Raw genomic sequence first — 23,354 nt, forward strand, 5'->3', positions numbered from 1 at the left:
CGAGCCACCAATAAAACGCAATAATACTGAAACTTTTAATAAACTTCCTTCAGAATTCCCCCTAGGTGTTTTCTGTCTGGCATGAGTATATGACATTTCTCCCTTATATATGGTTTAGATTGTAATAAACTACAAGTTGCTAAAGTATGACAGTATGTGCATATTATTTCCCTTCACAGTCGTTTTATAAGGCATGTATGATGTACATCAACTGCATTATGATGTATATCACAGTGGCCTGAGTTAATGGCTTCTGCCTATATTTGTGATTTCACATGACTCCAAGTGATCATGTATGTATGTATGTATTGCTTTGAGGGGTGGGGGTGTGCAGGCAACACCAAAACTGGTCTTGTTCAAGCCCAGTTTTTATCTGAATATAGTATGGTATTAATGGCGGAGGGAAATTATTTGTTTGACGTACAGAGTTGGTATAAGAACCACCACCATCATCCCCACTACATAATATTGAATGCTAGTCTATGGTGTACAGAGAGTCAAGTAAGATGGAAATAAATACATGACTGTATGTTATTAAGTATGTCTGCAGCCTCACTGGGCTTACAAACCCCTTCATGTAACCAGAGGCAGGTCTTCCAGTGATGTCACCATGGAATATATATGTGAAATAAAACTGTGCTTCAAAGATGATGAGCATGAATGCCTGCATGGTATATCACTTTCCTATTCGTTGTACTTGTGTCTAGCTGTGTTCTTCAAAAGTAGGCTACCACTGAAGAACAGTATGTTAATACACACTTTTGTAACCCCTCAGATACCATAGGCTATACATACTCTTTTAACACCGTAATTCATAATTTAATCAAAATTCAGACCCTAATCCAGTAATTGACTTTATAAGCACGTTCACCTTTTAAACCCTAAGGGCACTTTTTAGAGCATTTATGTCAATTTGTCAATAACATCAATCATATGCTTTTTTTTAGGTAGGGTACGAAGTGCTTCCCATAAAGTGCATTCGGAAAGTATTCATACCCCTTGACTCTTTCCACATTTTGTTACGTTACAGCCTTATTCTAAAATGTATTAAATTGTTTTTCCCCCTCATCAATCTACACACAATAGCCCATAATGACAAAGCAAAAATAGTTTTTTTGATTTTTTTGCAAATGTATTAAAATACTGAAATATTACATTTACATAAGTATTCAGACCCTTTACTCAGTACTTTGTTGAAGCACCATTGGCAGCAATTACAGCCTTGAGTCGTCTTGGGTATGAAGCTACAAGCTTGGCACACCTGTAATTGGGGAGTGTCTCCCATTCTTCTCTGCAGATCCTCTCAAGCTCTGTCAGGTTGGATGGTGAGTGTCATGGCACAGCTATTTTCAGGTCTCTCCAGAGATGTTTGATCGGGTTCAATGGCTGGGCCACTCAAGGACATTCAGAGATTTGTCCTGAAGCCACTCCTGCGTTGTCTTGGCTGTGTGCTTAGGGTCGTTGTCCTGTTGGAAGGTGAACCTTCGCCCCAGTCTGAGGTCCTGAGCACTCTGGAGCAGGTTTTCATCAAGGATCTCTGTACTTTGCTCTGTTCATCTTTCCCACTATCCTGACAAGTCTCCCAGTCCCTGCAGCTGAAAAACATCCCTACGGCATGATGCTGCCACCACCATGCTTCCCCGTAGGGATGGTGCCAGGTTTCCTCCAGACGTGATGCTTGGCATTCAGGCCAAAGAGTTCAATGTTGGTTTCATCAGACCAGAGAATCTTGTTTCTCATGGTCTGTCTTTAGGTGCCTTTTGGCAATCTTCAAGCAGGCTGTCCTGTGCCTTTTACTGAGGAGGGGTTTCCGTCTACCATAAAGGCCTGATTGGTGGAGTGTTGCAGAGATGGTTGTCCTTCAGGAAGGTTCTCTCATCTCCACAGAGGAACTCTGGAGCTCTGTCAGAGTGACCATTGGGTTCTTTGTCATCTCCCTGACCAAGGCCCTTCTCCCCCGATTGCTCAGTTTGGTTGAGCGCCCAGCTCTAGGAAGAGTCTTGGTGGTTCCAAATTTCTTCCATTTAAGAATGATGGAAGCCGCTGTGTTCTTGGGGACCTTCAATACTGCAGACATTTTTTGGTACCCTTCCCCAGATCTGTGCCTCGACAGAATCCTGTCTTGGAGCTCTACAGACAATTCCTTCGACCTCGTGGCTTGGTTTTTGCTCTGACATGCACTGTCAACTATGGGACCTTATATAGACAGGTGTGTACCTTTCCAAATCATGTCCAGCCAATTGAATTTACCACTGGTGGACTCCAATCAAGTTGTAGAAACATCTCAAGGATGATGAATGAAAACAGGATGCACCTGAGCTCAATTTTGAGTCTCATAGCAAAGGGTCTGAATACTTATGTAAATAAGGTATTTCTGTTTTCAAATTTTATACATTTGAAAACATTTCTAAAGATCTGTTTTCACTTTGTCATGATGTGGTATTGTGTGTAGCTTGATGAGGAAAAACATGTATTTAATCAATTTTAAAATAAGACTGTAACATAACAAAATGTGGAAAAGTCAAGGGGTCTGAATATTTTACAAATGCACTCTATGCCTTTGTTTTTACCAGTATGTATACCAGATAGATAGGCCTACTTGTATTTTGTCTATGCCTGCATTATAGGCCTACCCACTTTTTCTGAGACCCAGTTAACCCACCATACACCAGCCACTGTTCAGAGATCAAATATAGATCCAGTTGTTAGATTGATCCATTCATTTTCACATATGAATTCATATTAATAATAAAAAACATATTTTGTATGGAAATGTGAAATATATATAATCGGTGATAGCAATAGGCCTATATGTAGGAATCATTTAGGAAAGTTTAGACAGTGGAAGGTTAGTTAAAGTTATTATGAAGTTATTATTTCAAATTAGGCAAACTATTTAAGCAGTTTTGCAGTATTATTTCACATTTTGACATGGTCATAATTGAACATGGACACAGAGAAAACAATTTTGTATTAGTTCACCAGCGTAGGTGGATGCATTCGTAATGGTTACGATCTGCGCCGCTTGCTTCTGATGAGCAGAAATACAAATGCACTTCACAGGTTTAGATTTTTCAGTGCATAGTCTAGTCTACCCATTCACTGTTATTTGTAGCATAAGCTAATGGAAGGAGAGGTGTAAACATACATAGAGGTAGACTATGCTGTGTAGCCTACTAGTATTTAGGACTCATGTTATGGACCCAACTGTTTTATTCATACTATTGTAGACGGATTTCCATAAACACAATATGCATAGGTCACATTGTTGTTCTCTTCCCCTTTTCCACACGGTTGTGGTCAACCCCTTACGTCAGTATTGATAACTTTGCCAAACCAAAATCAAGTGCAATTGTCCAGTTAATATCCGGGACTGCACAAATGCATGGATATTCTTTTTTTTATGTAGAAAAGAACACTCGGGGTCCACCGGGATATCACTGCTTTTTAACAAACATATTTGTGTTAGTTCAGTGGACGTTCATGTGTTCATTATTATTTCTGTTCAAGTAGAACGAGTAGCCTTATCGTAAACGTTGTTAGCGAGGGGAATCCAGCCCACATATTTATTGCAGCCGCTGAAAAAAATCTCTTCAATATCCCCAAGATGGCCGCCGATGTGGGATCGATGTTTCAATATTGGAAGAAATTTAATCTACGGCGGCTTCAGGTTAGTGTTATCCTTTACCCTTCTGGTTATATCTGTTCATATAACATTATGTACTTAAAAATTATGCGAAATGTGTAAACTGTGGACGAATGGAGAAAGAAATCGGCGGCGTTGCATTGATAGTTATTAGAAATTGATCCTCTTCTGCCTTTGTTCAGTTCAATCATTGATCAGCGATGGAGCACCGACCATAGAGTAGCACAGGCGCACTGTATAGCCTCCGCTCTGCGTTCACCGCTGGGTTCAACACCACCGACTTAACCCTTATATTTTTATACGATTCTCTGTTTATAGTGCTCATCATGGTGTAGATAGAGAACGGAAACTTTTGATGCCCTCATGAATTTAGCTCCGAGGACGTAACTTTTTACCAGCTTAATGTTTTATTCTATTTGTACATGGTGGTCGTGCATTCTACTGCATCTCTTTAGCGACATTTGGTTCTACTTTATTTTCTATGTATGATAAAAATGTTGCCTTTCGTTTTTGATATAAATCAACTTTGTTTGCACAATTAGATTGAAAGTTTTTTTTCTGTTCATCTGCTAAATAATCGTGATCGCTTATTCAAGCCATATAACCAGGCTAATTGATTGTCTGTTTGTTATTTCTCTTTTAGACTATAACCCAATCAGAAAAGTAGAAGATAGGCTTAGTCTACCTATGATGTTATCATTTAGGCTATTGGTCATTCCGGTGGTGCGCGTTATAACATGCGTGTAAAATGATTATAGTGTGTCGACTATAGATGCAGGCTAAATGCAAAGCGTGTTCAATGGTCAATAGTCAGACATCTGAATGATGTTTTTACAAAATAGACAGCCCATATTTTGACTTGGTTATCACAAAGTTGTCAATGATCCAGTCGGTTTTACAAACTTGCCTAGTAAATTGACAGATAGTTTCACAATATATTGCTGACTTCCTATATAGCATATGTTATATCATTTATAATGAACCCGTTTCAATAACATTTCGGTAACACTTGACATCACTAAAAAGCCACAGTGTTGACGATGTAATTCGCCTATCTGTGCGTCTCAGTACGAAATAAGCTTTTGCGTTTTCAGCCGCGTTCCCTTATCTCAAGCCGCATTGTGAGCACCAGGCTATTCGGCCAAGGACTGTGTAATTGTATTCCCCGCTAATGTTTGTAAATCAGGCTCGGCCAGCGCAAGGGCACTGTCTGCCGTATGATTGATGTTCTGTAACATGAGAAATGACAGGAGCATGGCAAGTCAGGTCCTGCGGAAAAGCCTACGGAGAAGAAATCAGAGCTGATTGTTATTCTGCCCCCCAATCGCTAGACTACTCATGTAGTCGGGGATCCAAAGGGCGAGTTGAGCTATGTTGTGTTACGTAGGGGTTCATTCACATCTTGCCTGTTAGCCTACAAAATATAGCATGCTTTTACATCGTTCGTTTGCTGCAACCCTGTATTAGTGGCTAATTTTAGAATCAAATATCCAATGTAAGGACCGTTTTTCAGGTTTCAGCAGACTAATTAAATTAGAAAATTCAATTTTTTCCTACCTGAACGAGGTCTGAAAGCTTTTGTGCTAAGATTAGCTGAAAATAAAGTATTTCCAACCAAAAAGATGCAGATATCTACGACAACGTTGAGGAAGACCACTGATCTTCTGTGTAACATAGTAATTCTAACTTATGTTATTTTTACTACTACATTGGTATTGATTAGTGCATTGTTGGGTTTAGAGCTGGCAAGAAAAGCATTTCACTGTACTTGTGCACATTATCTTAACTTGAAAACGTAATGTTTATAATGCAAGGTTGAAAAGAAGAACATGTCTAACTTGTCGTTTCTGATAATATTACTCAATAGAAACATCTTGAAAATCCCAATATTGATGTCAGTCATGTTGGAGTTTCTGTAGTGAAGAAAACACTTTAGAATCTATAGAAATGACTATAAAACATATATATATATATATATATATATATATATATATATATATATATATATATATATATATATATACATACATATACACTGAGTGCACAAAACATTAAGAACACCTTCCTAATATTGAGTTACAGTCACATTTTACAAGTGACATCAATAAGGGATCATATTTTTCACCTGGATTCACCTGGTCAGTCTGTCATGGAAAGAGGTGGTGTCCTTCTACACTCAGTGTATATTGTAGCTCTATACCTACAGTCATTTATGAATTATTCTATTAATCAATTGTCATTGACAGAAATTATTTCACCATAACATTTAGGCTGCAATTTATATGTCTGTCCAGGGTCAAAATCATCTTATATTTTGTGCATTGCTGGTTTGATGACATGGTTTTCCATAATTGTCAAGGTCGTATTTGCATATTGACTATTTGAAATTCAATTCATTTTATAAAGGATACCAGTGGCAATCTATATCTGGAGATCACCACCAGCAAAGGGTAATAACATGCTTATTAACTAAGTGAGACATAATTGAAGCTCAGGGGAGATCTTATAGTTTTTTCTTGCTCTTTGGTATACCGATGCCATAGGAACAAAAACATGTCACATGGCATGTTACATTATCAGAGTACCTTCATTGTCGCTTCCTTTCAATTCACCATCCTGGTGTCTATTTTAAAGAACATTGCTATGAATCATCTATTCCAGATCAAAGTGTGACATGCCCCTCTGATCACAGACAGACTTTAATCCATCACCCTTTCAGTGCTATTATCAATATCAGCAAACAGGATTGTGAAATATACCATGTCTATGAACTAGATTTCTGTGGTAGAATAGTCTGAGATGAATGATTCATCCACAGCTTTGTAAAAACAGGACAGGGAAAGTGAGAGCATGGAAGTGGAGTGACCTTCGTTCTCGCTGGCCGCAAGTCACATGGACATTGCCGCGGTAATCATTCACACCAGCCAGATGGCATTTCCGTTGGCGACCATGGAAAAGGACGGGTCAGGAGCTGTCCTGCCAGGCCCAAGCCAATTCTCAGCCAATAGGGAGAAAGCCCAGGAGATCAATCAGCCAGTAGGGAGCATTCTCAGACCCAAGGTGAGGTCCGACTACAAGAGGACACAGTTTACGAGAAGTTATTACATTGTAATAACATTGTGCATTTTATTCGTATATAAAGTCACACATTAGCTCTCCAAAATAGAATTGAGGAAATATCATGTATTTAGAAGATTATTTCTTTAAAGTAATCAACTATCAATCAGGTACATTTTGAAGTGTAATGCAATGTGGGTTTTCAAAGTTTCAAGTAATCGTATCCAAATGTACTCACTAACTTTAGTTTAATATCATTACTGTGGTCCCAGTTTATATTCAATTCATTCGAGGATCCCTCTGTTGTCTTATAGTGATATAATTCTGTGTTCATTTTTTATGGTTTATTAGCAATATGCTTTTTTGATGCCATTTTCCAGCCCCATGCATCTCCATACTCTTCTCTCCATCATTCTCTGAGGGGTTGAGTCTAGATCAGGAACAAAAGGCTGTGATTGTTCTACATTTAGCATGACTCAGGCACTCTCGTGTCAGCTCTAATCCACAGACAGAGACAACAGTATTGCCAAACAGTGAAATTGCTTTGCATCCTGTGAGCCTGGCTGCTTTCTCTGTACGCCGTTTGCTAGCAGCTCCCGCCCCCCTAAACCCAACCCTGCAATCTGAAATTGGCTGTGAAAACAGCTCTCTGTGTCTCTTTCATTCATGCTTTAGTACTTTGGTTTTTGTAACATTAGGCGCTACCATAATCTAATAATTTACCGGAAATGCCAGGTCTAGGGCACTATAGGGTTGAGAGGAGGGTTAGGATTTGTGTCCTGAGAAAACTGTGTCCAATGAGTGATCTATAAAGGAGGTGGAGGGGGGAATAGCTCCTGAGGCATCCATTGATAGCCTCAACAACAAACAGCATGGGCAACCCAGGGAGGCAGCATGGGTGGAGACAGAGCCCCCAGGGTATGCAATGAGAAAATGCACACAAAGACAGACACACTCTTGCACACACATACACGCACACCTGTGCGTATGCATCTGCGCACTTTTTTATATATATTTTTTATTTAACCTTTATTTACCTAGGCAAGTCGGTTAATAGCAAATTCTTATTTACAATGATGGCCTACCCCGGTCAAACCCTAACCCGGACGACGCTGGGCCAATTGTACGCCGCTCTATGGTACTCCCAATCACGGCCGGTTGTGATACAGCCTGGAATCGAACTAAGGTCTGTAGTGACGCCTCTAGCACTGAGATGCAGTGCTTTCACCGCTGCGCCTCTCGGGAGCCCCACTTACCTCCTCCATAGTGTATATATTAATCACGTAAGGACAGCCATACTCACGCACGCAAGGTAATGCAGATGTGCAGATTTTTATTGACTCACTCCCACATACAAACACATGCAGAGTCAGATGCTAAGCTTTGAAGCTGACCTCAAATGCTGAACAAAATGTTACTAGAGTAAGGGGAAGAAATGACCATCCCTTTAGAGCTGTCACTCCAATCTCCTCTTTGACTGACCTCTCTCAAAAGGCCTCAGTGGATTAAGCATCGTTTTAAAAAGCAGTGGGACATAAGCTGCGCATCACCACCACAGGTCTGTGTTGCATCTTGTACCCTGCTACATAAACATTCTTCAAACATGCTTTCACACCTCCTCCTCATTGGGAGATATCAGAAGGTTAACGTCTGTCATGGTCTCGTTTACCATAAGCCCCTCTCTTATTCTTTGACAGTGAATACAAAGCAAATAAGAAAATAGATAGCTTTTACAAGACTAGCTGGGGTAAATTGAGCTGTGAAATCCAGGAGCCATAACACGGGTACATAAAATGCAGGCAACATTAGAGAGAGTTGTGAAACTGACTTCAGCATTAAGCTGTTTAACCTCTATGTAGCATTAGTGGTAGAGACTTCAAAGCAGATGCTTCAGCATTTGGAGCGGAATGACAAATGGGTTTAGAGACAGCTACGGTGAGCATTCCCACAGAAAGAGTAGACCTGTCATTAATGTCACCTTAATCACTTTGACCTTCCTTCAAGCAGATTTCCATACCTGCCATCCACAGCCATTTTGCCTCATTCATCTCCCGGTTTGCAGAATAAGTACACTCGGTTTGTTATGGGTGCGTGAGGATGTCTTTGTAATGATGATAGGTTCATGCTTTCGCTAAACTCGAAGTAGGCTTTCTTTTTTGAACGGTGTGAGACAATTTCTAACGAGGATCTACATCTGGATGTTATTATTATTAAGAATGGTAGATTTGTGTCTGATCATCTGTTCATGACTCGTAGGATTCTCTTCCGGTGTCTCACCCTCTGCTTTAGCATTCAGACCTACCTAAAAGCCCGATCCTATCCAAAGCTCGCACCCCGGTTTTTTCAGCAGTAATCCCCATTTGGTAGTTGACAGTGCTTTCTCTCAAAAGGCATGATCTATTTCCTGTTCCTGTTTCTTTTATTCCGCTGCTCCTAGACTGAAGCAATTTCATTGCAGGAGTAAATAACCAGATTTAACCAAACTTCAGGGACACATTACTCTGCAGGAGACAGGCTCTTCTTTCCTTAGCACTGTGTCAGGCAAGCGGGCGAGGGGAGATGGAAGATTCTAGGGAGAGGTAATGGCTCATCGGCATGGGTATAAATCTGTGTCCTCTCTCCCTGCTGACAGCCAGTCCCCCTGCCAAGCGAGTCCATATTGAGCGGTGTCTCTACAGTGGACCCTCTTTATTTGTTTTGACTGTGACGGCATTGCAGACGTATTGAACACCAAGCCTTTCTTTTCCATTTTACTGAGCTTATATTGAATCCCCTCAATTCTCCTCTGTTTTCTCTATCTTTCTCTCTCTCGTCCCTATTCCACCTTTCCTCTGCTGCATTTGGCAGGGCTTCAGTGGCTTTAATTCATTCCCTCTATTGTCCATTTTGTCCTTCACGGATAAAAAAAAAAGAAGAAACCCTGGTTTTTGTGTGAGAGCTGGGCTTTGTATGGTGTATGATGTGTGGTGGTGATGCTGGCGGGCCTGTTCTGTTGTGCAGCGGAGGTGAGCGTAGTGTGAAGGGTGCTCCTGGGCCCCTAAGCTCATGAGATCAATGCTTCCCTGCTCTTCTCAAGGGTCTCTATGGGGATCCCGGGGCTCTTATTATGTGTCTTTGCTCAAAGTGTTTATTGGAGAGGAGGAATACGGTGGGCTCTGCGTTGTACATCTTTCTAGGGCCCATTTGTCCTCATTTAAACAGAAGAGGGAAGACCTGGGAAAAGATGGTCCCTCTCTTTCAATGGTTCTTTTGAGAATCCAAACTGCGTTTGTTATCGTTAAGCAGATGTCCTCCATTTTATAGAAATAATACAAAAGGTGGGTTACAGCAAAAACAGATGGATCAGGCTTGTTATGTTAGCCAGTCCTGTCTTTGTGCAGCTGCTACCCCCGCTCCAGTTAATTACTATCTTATTCATCTCCAACAATGGGAGCAGGATAAAATAAATCTGAGAAGAGTTCTGCTTTTTTACTACGAAAGGTGCAGACTGGGACCGTGAAGCGAGCGAGTGGCTTTAAGAGGAACAGTTTATCATTTTTAATGGAGAGGAACAGGAAGTGTAGACGTGAAGCGCTGCTCTATGATTAATACACCGCCTCACTCGAGAAAAAGAGAGACCAAGTCTATCTCTCCATCCAGGCTCCTGTTTCCCTGACGCCACCACTGCTCTTGTCATATCTCTTCTTTGGTGATTTCGGCTTTTTATAAAGTCATGAGGAAAATGCATTTGTCTTGTCGCTGAACTTCCATCTAAGTAACAGTTAACATGGGAGGAGATATCTTTCTGCTACTCACCATACAAATGTAGACTAAACAATAGTGTCTTTCATTCATTCATTCATTGGGTCCTTGATTGATGTCTTGCTCTGTCTATGAACATTGATGGCTTTTAAGATGTATACGCTTTAGTGGGTAAATGGAGACTCAGCTTAGACTGATTGCCCCCTCACATTTGGCTCCTTTACCTTTTTCTAATTGATTGCTTTTGGCCTAAGTAGTTGAACAACATAGACCGCAAATGTACATTCAAAAAAGTGAATGTGTTTCATAAGGATTTATTTATAGTGTGTTTCCTTAATGATCTGACTGATGAAGTCACTATGTCCTGAGGGACGAAAGAGAGCAATGTCCCAGAGATCAGTTCTGCCCCCACATAGCCATGCTCCCCGCTCCCCATTCCACACGCCTTCGTTTCCATGCAACCACTTCTTTTGGAATCGCAACTGATGTCATTCTTCTGTTGTCACTTTCTAATTTATTTTGGTGGCGGAGGACGTTGGGGGTATTGATTGTGTGTTGCGACTGTGTTAGCAGCTCTGCGCGTGTGTAAAGTAGGCCCTAAGGCAGTCTCTCTTTCTGCTAGTTTCAAGGTGGCTCCTGAACTCTCTAATCGGAATTAAATATGCAATCTTTCATGGCAACAGGGTCACTGTTTTTGCATTATAATGTGGTCACAGACTCTCTCCCCCCCCAGTTAAAACAAAGGGACTGTACAGGCATTTTGAATCGTAATTAAAAATAATATAAAGGAGAAGAAGAACAAAGAGCAGAATTGAATCGCTCCTTTTCAATTTCCCTTGTTAGTCTCTTACTGCATTCCCCTATAGTTTTTCCCCTTTTTCCAGATGAATTTTATATATTATCTCTCTCTCGCTCCCTCTCTCTCTCGCTCCCTCTCTCTCTCCCGCTCCCTCTCTCGCTCCCTCCCTCTCTCTCTCTCGCTCCCTCCCTCTCTCTCTCTCTCGCTCCCTCCCTCTCTCCCTCTCTCGCTCCCTCCCTCCCTCTCTCGCTCCCTCCCTCTCTCTCTCTCGCTCCCTCCCTCTCTCTCTCTCTCGCTCCCTCCCTCTCTCTCTCTCTCGCTCCCTCCCTCTCTCCCTCTCTCGCTCCCTCCCTCCCTCTCTCGCTCTCGCTCCCTCTCTCTCTCTCTCGCTCACTCTCTCGCTCTCTCTCTCACTACCTCTCTCGCTCTCTATCCCTCGCTCTCTCGCTCCCTCTCTCTCTCTCTTTCACTCTCTTTCACTCTCGCTCCCTCTCGCTCTCTCTCTCTCTCTCTCTCTCTCTCTCTCTCTCTCTCTCTCTCTCTCTCTCTCTCTCTCTGCGGTTTTCCCCAGACAGGTTCTACAGTGTTTTAGAGGGGATGGATTTAATTGCTCTGTGGGGATTGGTTGGCTGTACCGGGCTCGGCTGTTTAATTAGTGTACCCTGCCGGGATTGGTTTAATGCTTCATGATCTTGAAATTGTCTGATTGTTCAGCCCTCAGGGGACTCTCTCTGCCTACGTAGGCCAGCAGGTTTAGCTAAACGTTGCTCCAGGCTTCTGCAGGATGGGGCTGGAGGAAGAAAACCCTGAAGAGAAGAGCAGCAATAGGGAGGTTTAAACCTAAGGGCCATGGCCTTTATTATGACACCAGTGGACATATTGCTGAACAGGGCAGCCTTTAAGGTGCATCCCTTACCCTAGGTGCTCTCTCTCCTCACATTAGGAGTTGTAGCTGTAGGCAGCATGACCGTCTTTGCACAGAGGATGAGTTCATGTTGCTCTCAAATTGCATGTGTGTGCATTATATGAAGCCCATTTCTGGAGTGACTGAGGAATTTTGTGGTGGATGAATGTTATATTTATATATATGTATATATATATATAGCACATGCTCATTATCCATAGCCATACTACACACAAAACAACTGTGATTTACACCACATATTTACAACTTGTTTGCAATGCTTGTGTATAAAATGTGTATTTAGGACACATTTGACATTGGTTGTTGTATTTTGTCTACTACTGTTTTCCCAGTGTTTTGAATGTTGATCGTGCGTCTCCCCCACCTTTCTCTTTGTTGTGACATCGCCATCAGGAGAGCCCACGTGGATCTCTGAGTTATGGGCAGAGTCACTTTGAGGGGAAGAGATGTGGAAATTGCATTTGTGTAAGTGGGAGAGATGTGTGTCCTGTATAGCCTGGGATGCCTTTGGTTGGGTTCAATCATGGCAGGGATGTTGACCTCAGCAGTAAATGTTCTTGGCATCAGATGCAGGATAAGCAGAGTACGCGTGCAGTGGCAGAGAGTGGGAGTAAATAGGCCTATACCTATTGAAGGCTAAACTCATTCCGCTTCATCAAGCACACTCTCTCTCTCAAAGAACTCAACCTTGAAGTTCATGAATCTCTTTTGGACGATATTATAAAAATGCCGCTCAACACCAGCCTGGACTTTATTGTCTATTTGTCCTCTGAATTGACAATGGCTTGATGCTTGAGTACACTATAGCTTTCATCTGGGAGCAGTCCATTTGTGAATATGAACTTACTCCCCTCTCTGCTGTTGCTACTTTGACTTGATATGTGTGTTGCTGTTGTTGATCGGCTAATCTCAGGAATACACGGGGGGGGGGGGGGTGTAGTCTCCACTGGCTGTTTCTCCTGTAGTTGCTCATCCCTTAGAGAGAGAGGGCGGGATGCACTGGGACATGGTCACCAAGGTGACAGATAGAACTCATGGTGATGGGATGCTTGCCAACAGTGTACCCCACCCTTGTGCCTCACCCTCTCGCCCTGATTATTGAATGACTCTCTGCCGTGGTGGGGGTGCCACTCTAGCTGTTTTAATTGTCTGTGTGATGATAAGGGGGTAAGTGTATGGAGTCAGTAATCAAGGGGGTTGCCCAGGCGAGCTTTACAATTCCTCCTAGTGAACATCATTTGAAGAGTTATCCTCTAATTTGATTTATTCAGTTATGTTTGATATGAAGTGAACTCTCTCTACAGCTGAGTGATTTTTATTTAGATAGCATGTGGCGGTAGACGGCACCATTAAAACATATTGCAAATACCAATAGAAATCATCAGCAGCCGGTCATTGTTTGGTTTGGTTTATGTGTTGGCTGAAATATGAAAGGGAGGATGCACCCAGTGTAACCATGTGTGGATCCATGGCAACAGTCAATAACACCAGCTTATTATAAATGCCCCCAAAGAGTTAATGTTCTGGCACCGGTTTTCCTTTAGAGATAAAAGTATTAGTGGACCTTGGCCTCACTACCCATAGCCTTTTGGGCAGGGTGTGAACCCAGCGTCCGTCTAGACGTGCAGCATCATTAACCCGCTGTGACCTCAGCCACTGATGAATTCGCTCTCACATCCCCTGCAGCCCTGTGCTATGGCCCCTCCTCCCCTCCTCCCTCCACGGGCGACTCCGCTGGGACCCAGGGCTCCTCTGGACTGGCCATTAGAGCCACTACCCTCCTCTGCCACGCATAAATAGACGAGGTGGCCGTAGCCTCTGCTAGACTGCTGAATAATTCAGGGCGTCTGGGCCGTGTCTGGTCCCGGGGCGCTAAGGGACGTGTGCTGCTGGGGTGCAGGGTGCAGAGGGCTGTGTGGAGGTGCAGGGGTTAATGACAGGTCTGCCTCTATGTCAGCTGCTGACCCCCCCCCCCCCCCCCCCACCACTACCCCAACTCCACCCTATGAAAGAATCCTGTTCAGTTGATTAGATTTTTTCGAAATGGATCAATTTTTAATCAGCTTAGCATCTGACTACGGTCAATACCATTGTTGCTGGGAAGACAGTTGCCGGACAGCCATCTTTATTTACAGGAATGTTTTTTTTTTACTGTATGCAGATCCAGAGACAGAAAACAGCTAAGTCAGGCCGTGCACCACTGCAGCAAATCTACCTCTCTCCAGTTTTCCATAGTGAAGGTGTAGTAGGGTGTCTATTTCTGTAGGAAAACACAGTAGTGGACATTTATTGTTATATGTGTGTGTCCAATAGAGAGGTCTTTATCATATCTGCCTTGGCTTGTCTCACCCATGTGCATGAGCATAAACGTTGAGTAGGACTGAGGAGCCAGCGAACTAGCTGTAAAACTGCCATCAAATTTTCATAGAGCCATGGGGAGACTCTTAACATGTTAAATAATGAGGCCTATAAACCCGATGTTCAATGCCCACTCCACAACTGCTGTCAGAATCTAGTAATGACTCAATATCTACAGAGAAATACGAGTCATTTTTCATTTCGTTTGGTCTTTTATTATCACTCTTCTCAATTGCTCTCAAATATCGCCTGTGTCTCAGTTTAAGGATGCTTCAGCATAATTCATTATTAAAGTACACATATTGTATTTAAATATGGCATTGTGCAAAGATGAACAATAGTTGGTATCACTTTAGAAGGTTCCTTTCTTACTGACTTGGGAAGCTGTTTTTGAGTCTTTGTGAAACCGTTGTTTTCCTCTATTCACTCTCTGATTCTACAACTGTGGAAGCCAGGCTAGCTTTTGAATTCCAAGTTGATTGCATGCCTGGTTTTCTTTTAAAACCTTCTAACTTATTACTTTTGTACCACTATTGAGACATCATTGTTTGACATAGAGAGATATGTGCACTTAGTGTATAAGTTGTGAAATGGCAATTGTGAAACTGAAACAGACTTATTTCTTTTGAATCAGACATGACTAAAAATGGACTCTCAGGAAAGGTGTGACATACAGTGCCTTCAGAAAGTATTCACACCTCTTGACTTTTTCTGAATGTTGTTGTATTACAGCTTGAATTTAGATGTTGTGTAACTGGCCTACACACAATACCCCATCATGTCAAAGTGGAATTATGTTTTTAGAATTTTTTTACAAATGAATAAAAAATGAAAAGCTGAAATGTCTTCAGTCAATACGTTTTTAACCCATTTATTACGGCAAGCCTAAATAAGTTCAAGAGTAAACATTAGCTTAATAAGTCACATAATAAGTTGCATGGACTCATTCTGTTTTTTTAATGTCTACCTCGTTTCTGTACCCCACACATCTCTGTACCCCACACATCTCTGTACCCCACACGTCTCTGTACCCCACACGTCTCTGTACCCCACACGTCTCTGTACCCCACACGTCTCTGTACCCCACACATCTCTGTACCCCACACATCTCTGTACCCCACACATCTCTGTACCCCACACATCTCTGTACCCCACACGTCTCTGTACCCCACACATCTCTGTACCCCACACATGTCTGTACCCCACACATCTCTGTACCCCACACGTCTCTGTACCCCACACATCTCTGTACCCCACACATCTCTGTACCCCACACATGTAAGATCCCTCAGTCGAGCTGGGAACACAGATTCAACCACAAAGACCAGAGAGGTTTTCCAATGCCTCGCAAAAAAAGGGCACCTATTGGTAGATACGGTTGAAGTCTGAAGTTTACATACACATTAGCCAAATACATTTAAACTCAGTTTTTCACAGTTCCTGACATTTAATCCTAGTAAAAATTTCCCTGTCTTAGGTCAGTTAGGATCACCACTTTATTTTAAGAATGTGAAATGTCAGAATAATAGTAGAGAGAATGATTTATTTCATCACATTCCTAGTGGGTCAGAAGTTTACATACACTCAATTAGTATTTGGTAGCATTGCCTTTAAACTGTTTAACTTGTGTCAAACATTTTGGGTAGCCTTCCACAAGCTTCCTACAATAAGTTGGGTGAATTTTGTCCCATTCCTCCTGACAGAGCTGGTGTAACTGAGTCAGGTTTGTAGGCCTCCTTGCTCGCACACGCTTTTTCAGTTATGCCCACAGATTTTCTATGGGATTGAGGTCAGGGCTTTGTGATGGCCACTCCAATACCTTGACTTTGTTGTCCTTAAGCCATTTTGCCACAACTTTGGAAGTATGCTTGGGGTCATTGTCCATTTGGAAGACCCATTTGCGACCAAGCTTTAACTTCCTGACTGATGTCTTGAGATGTCGCTTCAATATATCTTAATAATTTTCCTCCCTCATGAAGCCATCTATTTTGTGAAGTGCACCAGTCCCTCCTGCAGAAAAGCAGCCCCACAACATGATGCTGTCACCCCCGTGTTTCATGGTTGGGATGGTGATCTTCAGCTTGCAAGCCTCCCCCTTTTTCATCCGAACATAACGATGGTCATTATGGCCAAACAGTTCTATTTTTGTTTCATCAGACCAGAGGACATTTCTCCAAAAAGTACGATCTTTGTCCCCATGTGCAGTTGCAAACCATAGTCTGTCTTTTTTTATGACGGTTTTCGAGGAGTGGCTTCTTCCTTTCTGAGCGGCCTTTCAGGTTATGTCGATATAGGACTCGTTTTACTGTGGATATAGATACTTTTGTACCTGTTTCCTCCAGCATCTACGCAAGGTCCTATGCTGTTGTTCTGGGATTGATTTGCACCTTTCGCACCAAAGTACGTTCATCTCTAGGAGACAGAACACATCTACTTCCTGAATTATATACAGTGAATTATATGTGAAATAATCTGTCTGTAAACAATTGTTGGAAAAAGTACTTGTGTCATGCACAAAGTAGATGTCCTAACCGACTTGCCAAAACTATAGTTTGTTAACAAGAAATGTGTGGAGTGGTTGAAAAATTAGTTTTAATGACTCCCACCTAAGAGTATGTAAACTTCCGACTTCAACTGTAGGTAAAAATAGAAAACAGTTACAGAGTTTAATGGCTGTGATAGGAGAAAACTGAGTTACTCCACAAAGCTAACCTAAATGACAGAGTGAAAAGAAGGAAGCCTGTACAGAATAAAAAACATTCCAAAACATATATCCTGAATGAAAAAAGTGTTGTGTTTGGGGCAAATCCAACACATCACTGAGTACCACTCTTCATATTTTCAAGCATGGTGGTGGCTGCACCATGTTATGGGTATGCTTGTCATCGGCAAGGACGGAATATAGCTAAGCACAGGCAAAATCCTAGAGGAAAACCTGGTTAAGTCTGCTATCCAACAGACACTAGGAGACAAATTCACCTTTCGGCAGGACAATAACCTAAAACACAAGGCCAATATACACTGGAGTTGCTTACCAAGACGACATTGAATGTTCCTGAGTGGCCTAATTACAGCTTTGACTTAAACCAGCTTGAAAATCTATGGCGAGACTTGAAAATGGCTGCCTAGCAATGATCAACAACCAACTTGACAGAACTTGAATATTTTTTTTTAACAATGATGTGCAAATATTGTACAATCCAAGTGTGTAAAGCTCTTAGAGACTTTCCCAGAAAGACTCATGGCTGTAATCACTGCCGAAGGGGATTCTAACATGTATTGTAAGTCGCTCTGGATAAGAGCGTCTGCTAAATGACTTAAATGTAAATGTAAATGTATTGACTCAGGGGTGTGAATACTTATGTATATAAGATATTTCTGTATATAATTTTCAATACATTTTCAAAAATGTCAAAAAACAGGTTTTCACTTTGTCGTTATGGGGTATTGTGTGTAGATGGGTGAGATTTTTGGGGGATTTCATCCATTTTGAAATCAGCCTGTAGCACAACAAAATGTGGAATAATTCGGTATGAATACTTTCTGAAGGCCCTATGTTCAAGATACATTCTCAGTATGCACAGTATTTGAATAGAATCTATCTAAAATACTGCTGACTATCAGTTAGATTGTCAATTTCCATTTGTACACACTCTAGAGCACACTGTGTCTCTTCCCACCATGTCACTGCTGATATTTGGTTCCTCTCTTGTGCACCAGCAGTGTGTCTCCATTGTCTGTTTGTCTGCTTAATATGCAAAGGCTTTCATTCAGGGAGTCATTTTGGACCAGTGTAAACGAACCGGCCACAATGATTAGCTGGGGCTGGGAAGCAAGTGTCCGTCAGTGCATCTAAGTACATTTTGAGCTCATCAACCCTCAGGGCCGGCCCTGAGACTGGTCTGTCAGGTCCACAGAGCACTCTTCAGACACACACTGTTTTTTTCAAATTCCTAAACATTGCCATAAGTTTAAATATAACAGTGAATCTAGTCAAAAGGGATATTTGCATAGTTTATTTCATGCATGCATTAAGAGTCAAATAAATGCCGTCAGTACATTAAATAAATAAATGCTTGTCTTTGATTCATACATGTACAGTATGGATATGTCTGCTTTAGATGGCTGGATTGATTCATTGATACCTAGCTTTTTACCAGTGAGAAGCATTTTGACAAAAGATACAAACACAGTACATTGTCATAGCAACAGCATGTGAATGCGTTAGACAGTAGAGGGTCAGGCGGTTTGTGGATTTCTTGCCAATGGTGATGTTTTTCATAATATCGATAAGAGAGGAGCCAGTGCCTGAATTTACAGCAAATGAGTACATTTGTCTGAATTTACACTGCTGTTTTGTTATTTTGTTTTCTATATATGTTTACAAATCGTGCTTCAGGGTGGCACCATAAACGTCCACAGGAAAATATCAGCCTTATTTATTGGAACATTTTAGCTTCAGTTCAATAGCAGTAGTCTGAGGGCTGGGATACTGAGGGAGTATCTGGAGGAGGAGGAGCCTGGCTTGGCGTCAGCTCCACTGACAAGATCTTATTTACCGTCCAGATCTATGACTCATTTTATGTACTTAATCGTAAAGCACTGAGATTTATCGAAGGGAACGGGACAGTGGGGAATACCCCAGGAGACACACTGATTGAACCCCTTCTACCCTGGCCTGCTTCTGGCTGCCTGGCTGCAGCAGGTATACCTGAGCTGGAACATGTATGAGCCATTTCTGAGAAGATGGGAAGAGCATTTGACTGCAGATGAGGAAGTCCATATTTCTGGCAGATATGGACAGCTGATTTCTCATCTAATAAAGCAGAGGGTTGTAAATATTGGATAGGTTAATGGTGGGCTACAGTGACCCCAGCAGTGCTAACAATGCATTGGCTAACTGGGCTGTCTGAGTGTGGGGTGCAGGGATGGGTGGATGACCACTGGACAGAATGCCCTACTTCCTGCCATTGGTAAAGTCATGTGTTTAGGCTACTATCTTCTCTGGTGGGCTTTCATTTCTGCAGACTGCAGGCCTCTCATCTGCACTATAAAATAAGGTCTTTGGATGATTGACTTTGTCTCATTGTTCTGGTTGTTTCATGGATGGAAAAGGTAGATACTGTAAATTAGACTAGATTTACTACATGGAAATGTATAGAGAAATTGACTAACTCTGTATTCAGGAAGACATAAAACCAATGACTAAGACTTAAAGTAGCCTGGTCAATTCAATAAATGCTAGCAAGGGTTAGTTAACTTCCAGTTTGGGGTGGCAGGTAGCCTAGTGGTTAGAGCGTTGGACTTGTAACCGAAAGGTGGCAAGATTGAATCCCTGAGCTGACAAGGTAAGATTCTGTCATTCTTCCCCTGAACAAGGCAGTTAACCCACTGTTCCTAGGCTCTCATTGTAAATAAGAATTTGTTCTTAACTGACTTGCCTAGTTAAATAAAGATAAAATAAATAAATAAAACTTCCAACCTGTTCCATTCACTAGTTTGGTGTAATTTAGATCTGTCCACAAATGATGTTTGAAAACATTGATTAAGTAATGTGTGAAAACCATCCACTCGTGGCGTGACTCTCTCACTATCATGCCTAGTAGTGACGGGGGTAAAAAATCGATACAGTTACATATCGGGATATTATTTTTGACGATATATCGTATCGTTTTGACTATCGCAATATTCTTTTTGCGCTAGTTTGCTGTACCTGCACCAGAACTCTAATGATTTTCCATCTTCTTTTTAAACAGGGAGCCAATTTGTTTTCAGAACTTTTATTTCCATGACTGATCAAAACTAATTTTCTCATGGCTCTCTCTTGTCCCTCTGCAGCAGACATATGGTGAGTAATGTGTTTGGAACATTGAATCTCAACAAAATCACAGTATCGAATCACAATACATATAGAATCGCGAAAATCGCAATACATACCGTATTGGCACCTAAGTATGGTGATAATATCATATTGTGAGGTCCCTGGCAATTCCCAGGCCTGATGTCTAGTAGAAGTGGGAGATAGAACAATAGGGATTATTGTAATACCGTCTTTGTTCTGACACGTGCTCTCTCAGACTCAGAGCCTATTTTCTATGCGTGCCGAAAATTAAAATTTAAATGTAATTGTTGTGCATGCTGTTTAATCCAATAACCATCTGATGTAACAAACTACTATAATATCTCTCAGTATACTTAATTGGAGCGGACTTAGCCCTGTCACTTTTTATTAACCTCTGTTGAAAAGGGAGAAGGGCTTCACTAATCTGCCATTGTTGGGGTTGGCAGTCTGTAGCTAGTGCAAAACAGATTTGGCAGTCAGCACGAAAGTAAAGGCTTTATAATGACGATGGGACCCAAACTGCTGTTTGAGCTTATTAAATCTAATAATGTAATGGCGCTTTGAATTAGGAGGTGAATGGAAGGGGATTGTGGTGATCTGGCAGGGCTTATTTTGGGGGCTAGCTGAGGGTGGGTGTTCCCTTCCTGTGTTCCTTTCTCTCCTACCATTTCGCCCACTTCTCCCACTCGAAATTGGCAAACAATTTAATCCCTAATGGCCTTTAAATCCGAATGTTGTGTCTGTTTGCTAAAATGTTTTGTCTGGCAGAGCCAGTATCCAGTGTATATGTTGGAGATAATTGTATTTAGTCTATTTTGGTAGTGTTGTATCAGAAATGATACATCAGCATTATGAGGAGGTGATTAACTGGGGGAATTCAGTCTCCTGTGACAAGCTGACCTCCTACTGTACACTACATTACAGCAAGGCAGCATCTGCAGCGTCATCACAGCACTTGACTCCTGTGTCCCCTCTGAATGCAATGCTGTAACTTCAACAGAAAGCTGATGGCCAGCTTGCATGCCCTCCTCCTCATCATCCACAGTGGACAAGGTCTCAGCTCGAGACAAAATAGCAGTTATTTCTTATGTGCTTTGCTCATTTTGTCAGTTTGACTGTTCCACTTATTCTGTGTTTTCTGACTTGCTGAGCTTGAAGGGATCTGAGTGCCATTTCACAGTCAGATCTGAGTTGTGTTGATTGAATTAGACAAAGTCAGAAGATAACTAAGAACCGCAAGGCGCTGCAAAACTGTCTGCTCCCAAACTGGTGAAAATGAGACGTTGCCACATCAATGAGCGAGCCCGTTCTGCTGGATGTCAGCGCTGGGTTATATCAGTTGACACCCTACCTCCTAGAGCTGGAGCCATTTCTCCCCTCCCTTTCATGTTTATCCAAATAGAATTCATCACAAACCCTAAAACTCCTGCTCCTGACAGTGCAAGACATTTGCAAAGCTTTGTTTCCTTCTTTCACATAAGCATTTTATGACTTGAAGCTTCCAACTGTAGTTTAGCATAAACACCAAAGAGGTGTATGTGTCAAAGTGTAATGTGCATGATAAATACAGCGCCAGGGCTGTTTCTTTCGCTACAATTCTTTCGCTACAGTGGCTTCAGAAGGTATTCGCACCTTTTCCACATTTTGTTGTGTTACAGACTGAATTCAAAATGGATTAAATAGAGATTGTTTTGTTTCTGGCCTACCCACAATACCCCATAATGTCAAAGTGGAATTATGTTTGTAGAGATTTTTACAAATGAATTAAAAATGAAAATGTGAAATATCTTGAGTCAATAAGTATTCAACCCCTTTGATATGGCAAGCCTAAAGAAGTTCAGGAGTACACATTTGCTTAACAAGTCACATAATAAGTTGCATTGCCTCACTCTTTGTGCAATAATAGTGTTTAACATAATTTTTCTATGACTACATCATCTCTGTACCCCACACATACAATTATCTGCAAAGTCCCTCAGTCAAGCAGTGAATTTCAAACATAAAGACCAGGGAGGTTTTCCAATGCCTCGCAAAGAAAGGCACCTATTGGTAGATGGGTAAAAAACTATAAAAAACAGACATTGAATATCCCATTGAGCATGGTGAAGTTATTAGTTACACGTTTGATGGTGTATCAATTCACCCAGTCACTACAAAGATACAGGCGTCCTTCCTAACTCAGTTGCCGGAGAGGAAGGAAACCGCTCAGGAATTTCATCATGAGGCCAATGGTGACTTTAAAGCAGTTACAGAGTTTAATGGCTGCGGTAGGAGAAAACTGAGGATGGATCAACAACATTGTACTATACTGTAGTTCAAGGGGGGGGGGCAAAGTACAGCCCGTCGGGCACTTCAATCCGGCCCGCGAGACATAATTTTTTTTCTTTCTTCGTGGTATCCAATTGGTAGTTACAGTCTTGTCCCATCGCTGCAACTCCCCTACGGACTCGGGAGAGGCAAAGGTCGAGAGCCATGCATCCTCCGAAACACAACCCAGCCAAGCCCCACTGCTTCTTGACACAATGCCTGCTTAACCCGGAAGCCAGCCGCACCAATGTGTCGGAGGAAGCACCGTACACCTGGCAATGTGTTGCCAGCATGCTGCCAAACCCTCTCCTAACCCGGACGACGCTGGGCCAATTGTGCGCCGCCTCATGGGACTCCCAGTCACGGCCAGCTGTGACACAGCCTGGGATCAAACCTGGGTCTGTAGTGATGCCTCAAGCACTGCGATGCAGTGCCTTAGACCGCTGCGCCACTTGGGAGGCCCCAAATTGAATTTAACAAACAATTGGCCCCCCAAAAAATACATCCCTCCATTGAATTTCAAAATCCCGATGTGGCCCTCGAGCCAAAAAGTTTGCCCACCCCTGCTGTAGTTACTCCAGAATACTAACCTAATTGACAGAGTGAAAAGAAAGAAGCCTGTACAGAATAAAAATAGTCCAAAACATGCATCCTGTTTGCAACAAGGCACTAAAGTAAT

At 42.0% G+C, this 23,354-nt stretch overlaps 1 protein-coding gene across 3 annotated transcripts in view; it reads left to right on the forward strand.

Annotated features, from left to right (window-relative positions):
* Window positions 1-3,560: 3,560 nt before the first annotated feature.
* The window catches only part of LOC115199974 (homeobox protein cut-like 2), a 122,931-nt gene continuing 103,137 nt past the window's right edge, over window positions 3,561-23,354 (forward strand). The window contains exon 1 of one of the 3 annotated variants that reach the window (XM_029762572.1): window positions 3,561-3,670. In XM_029762572.1, coding sequence (XP_029618432.1) covers window positions 3,608-3,670 — 63 coding nt within the window. In that variant the 5' untranslated portion in view covers window positions 3,561-3,607. Of the gene's footprint in view, window positions 3,671-5,834; window positions 6,707-23,354 lie in introns of those variants that run through there. The other 2 variants (XM_029762573.1, XM_029762568.1) reach the window with 2 other exon arrangements.

The sequence above is a fragment of the Salmo trutta genome, chromosome 9 (genome assembly GCF_901001165.1).
Source record: "Salmo trutta chromosome 9, fSalTru1.1, whole genome shotgun sequence".
NCBI classification, from domain to species: Eukaryota; Metazoa; Chordata; class Actinopteri; order Salmoniformes; family Salmonidae; genus Salmo; species Salmo trutta.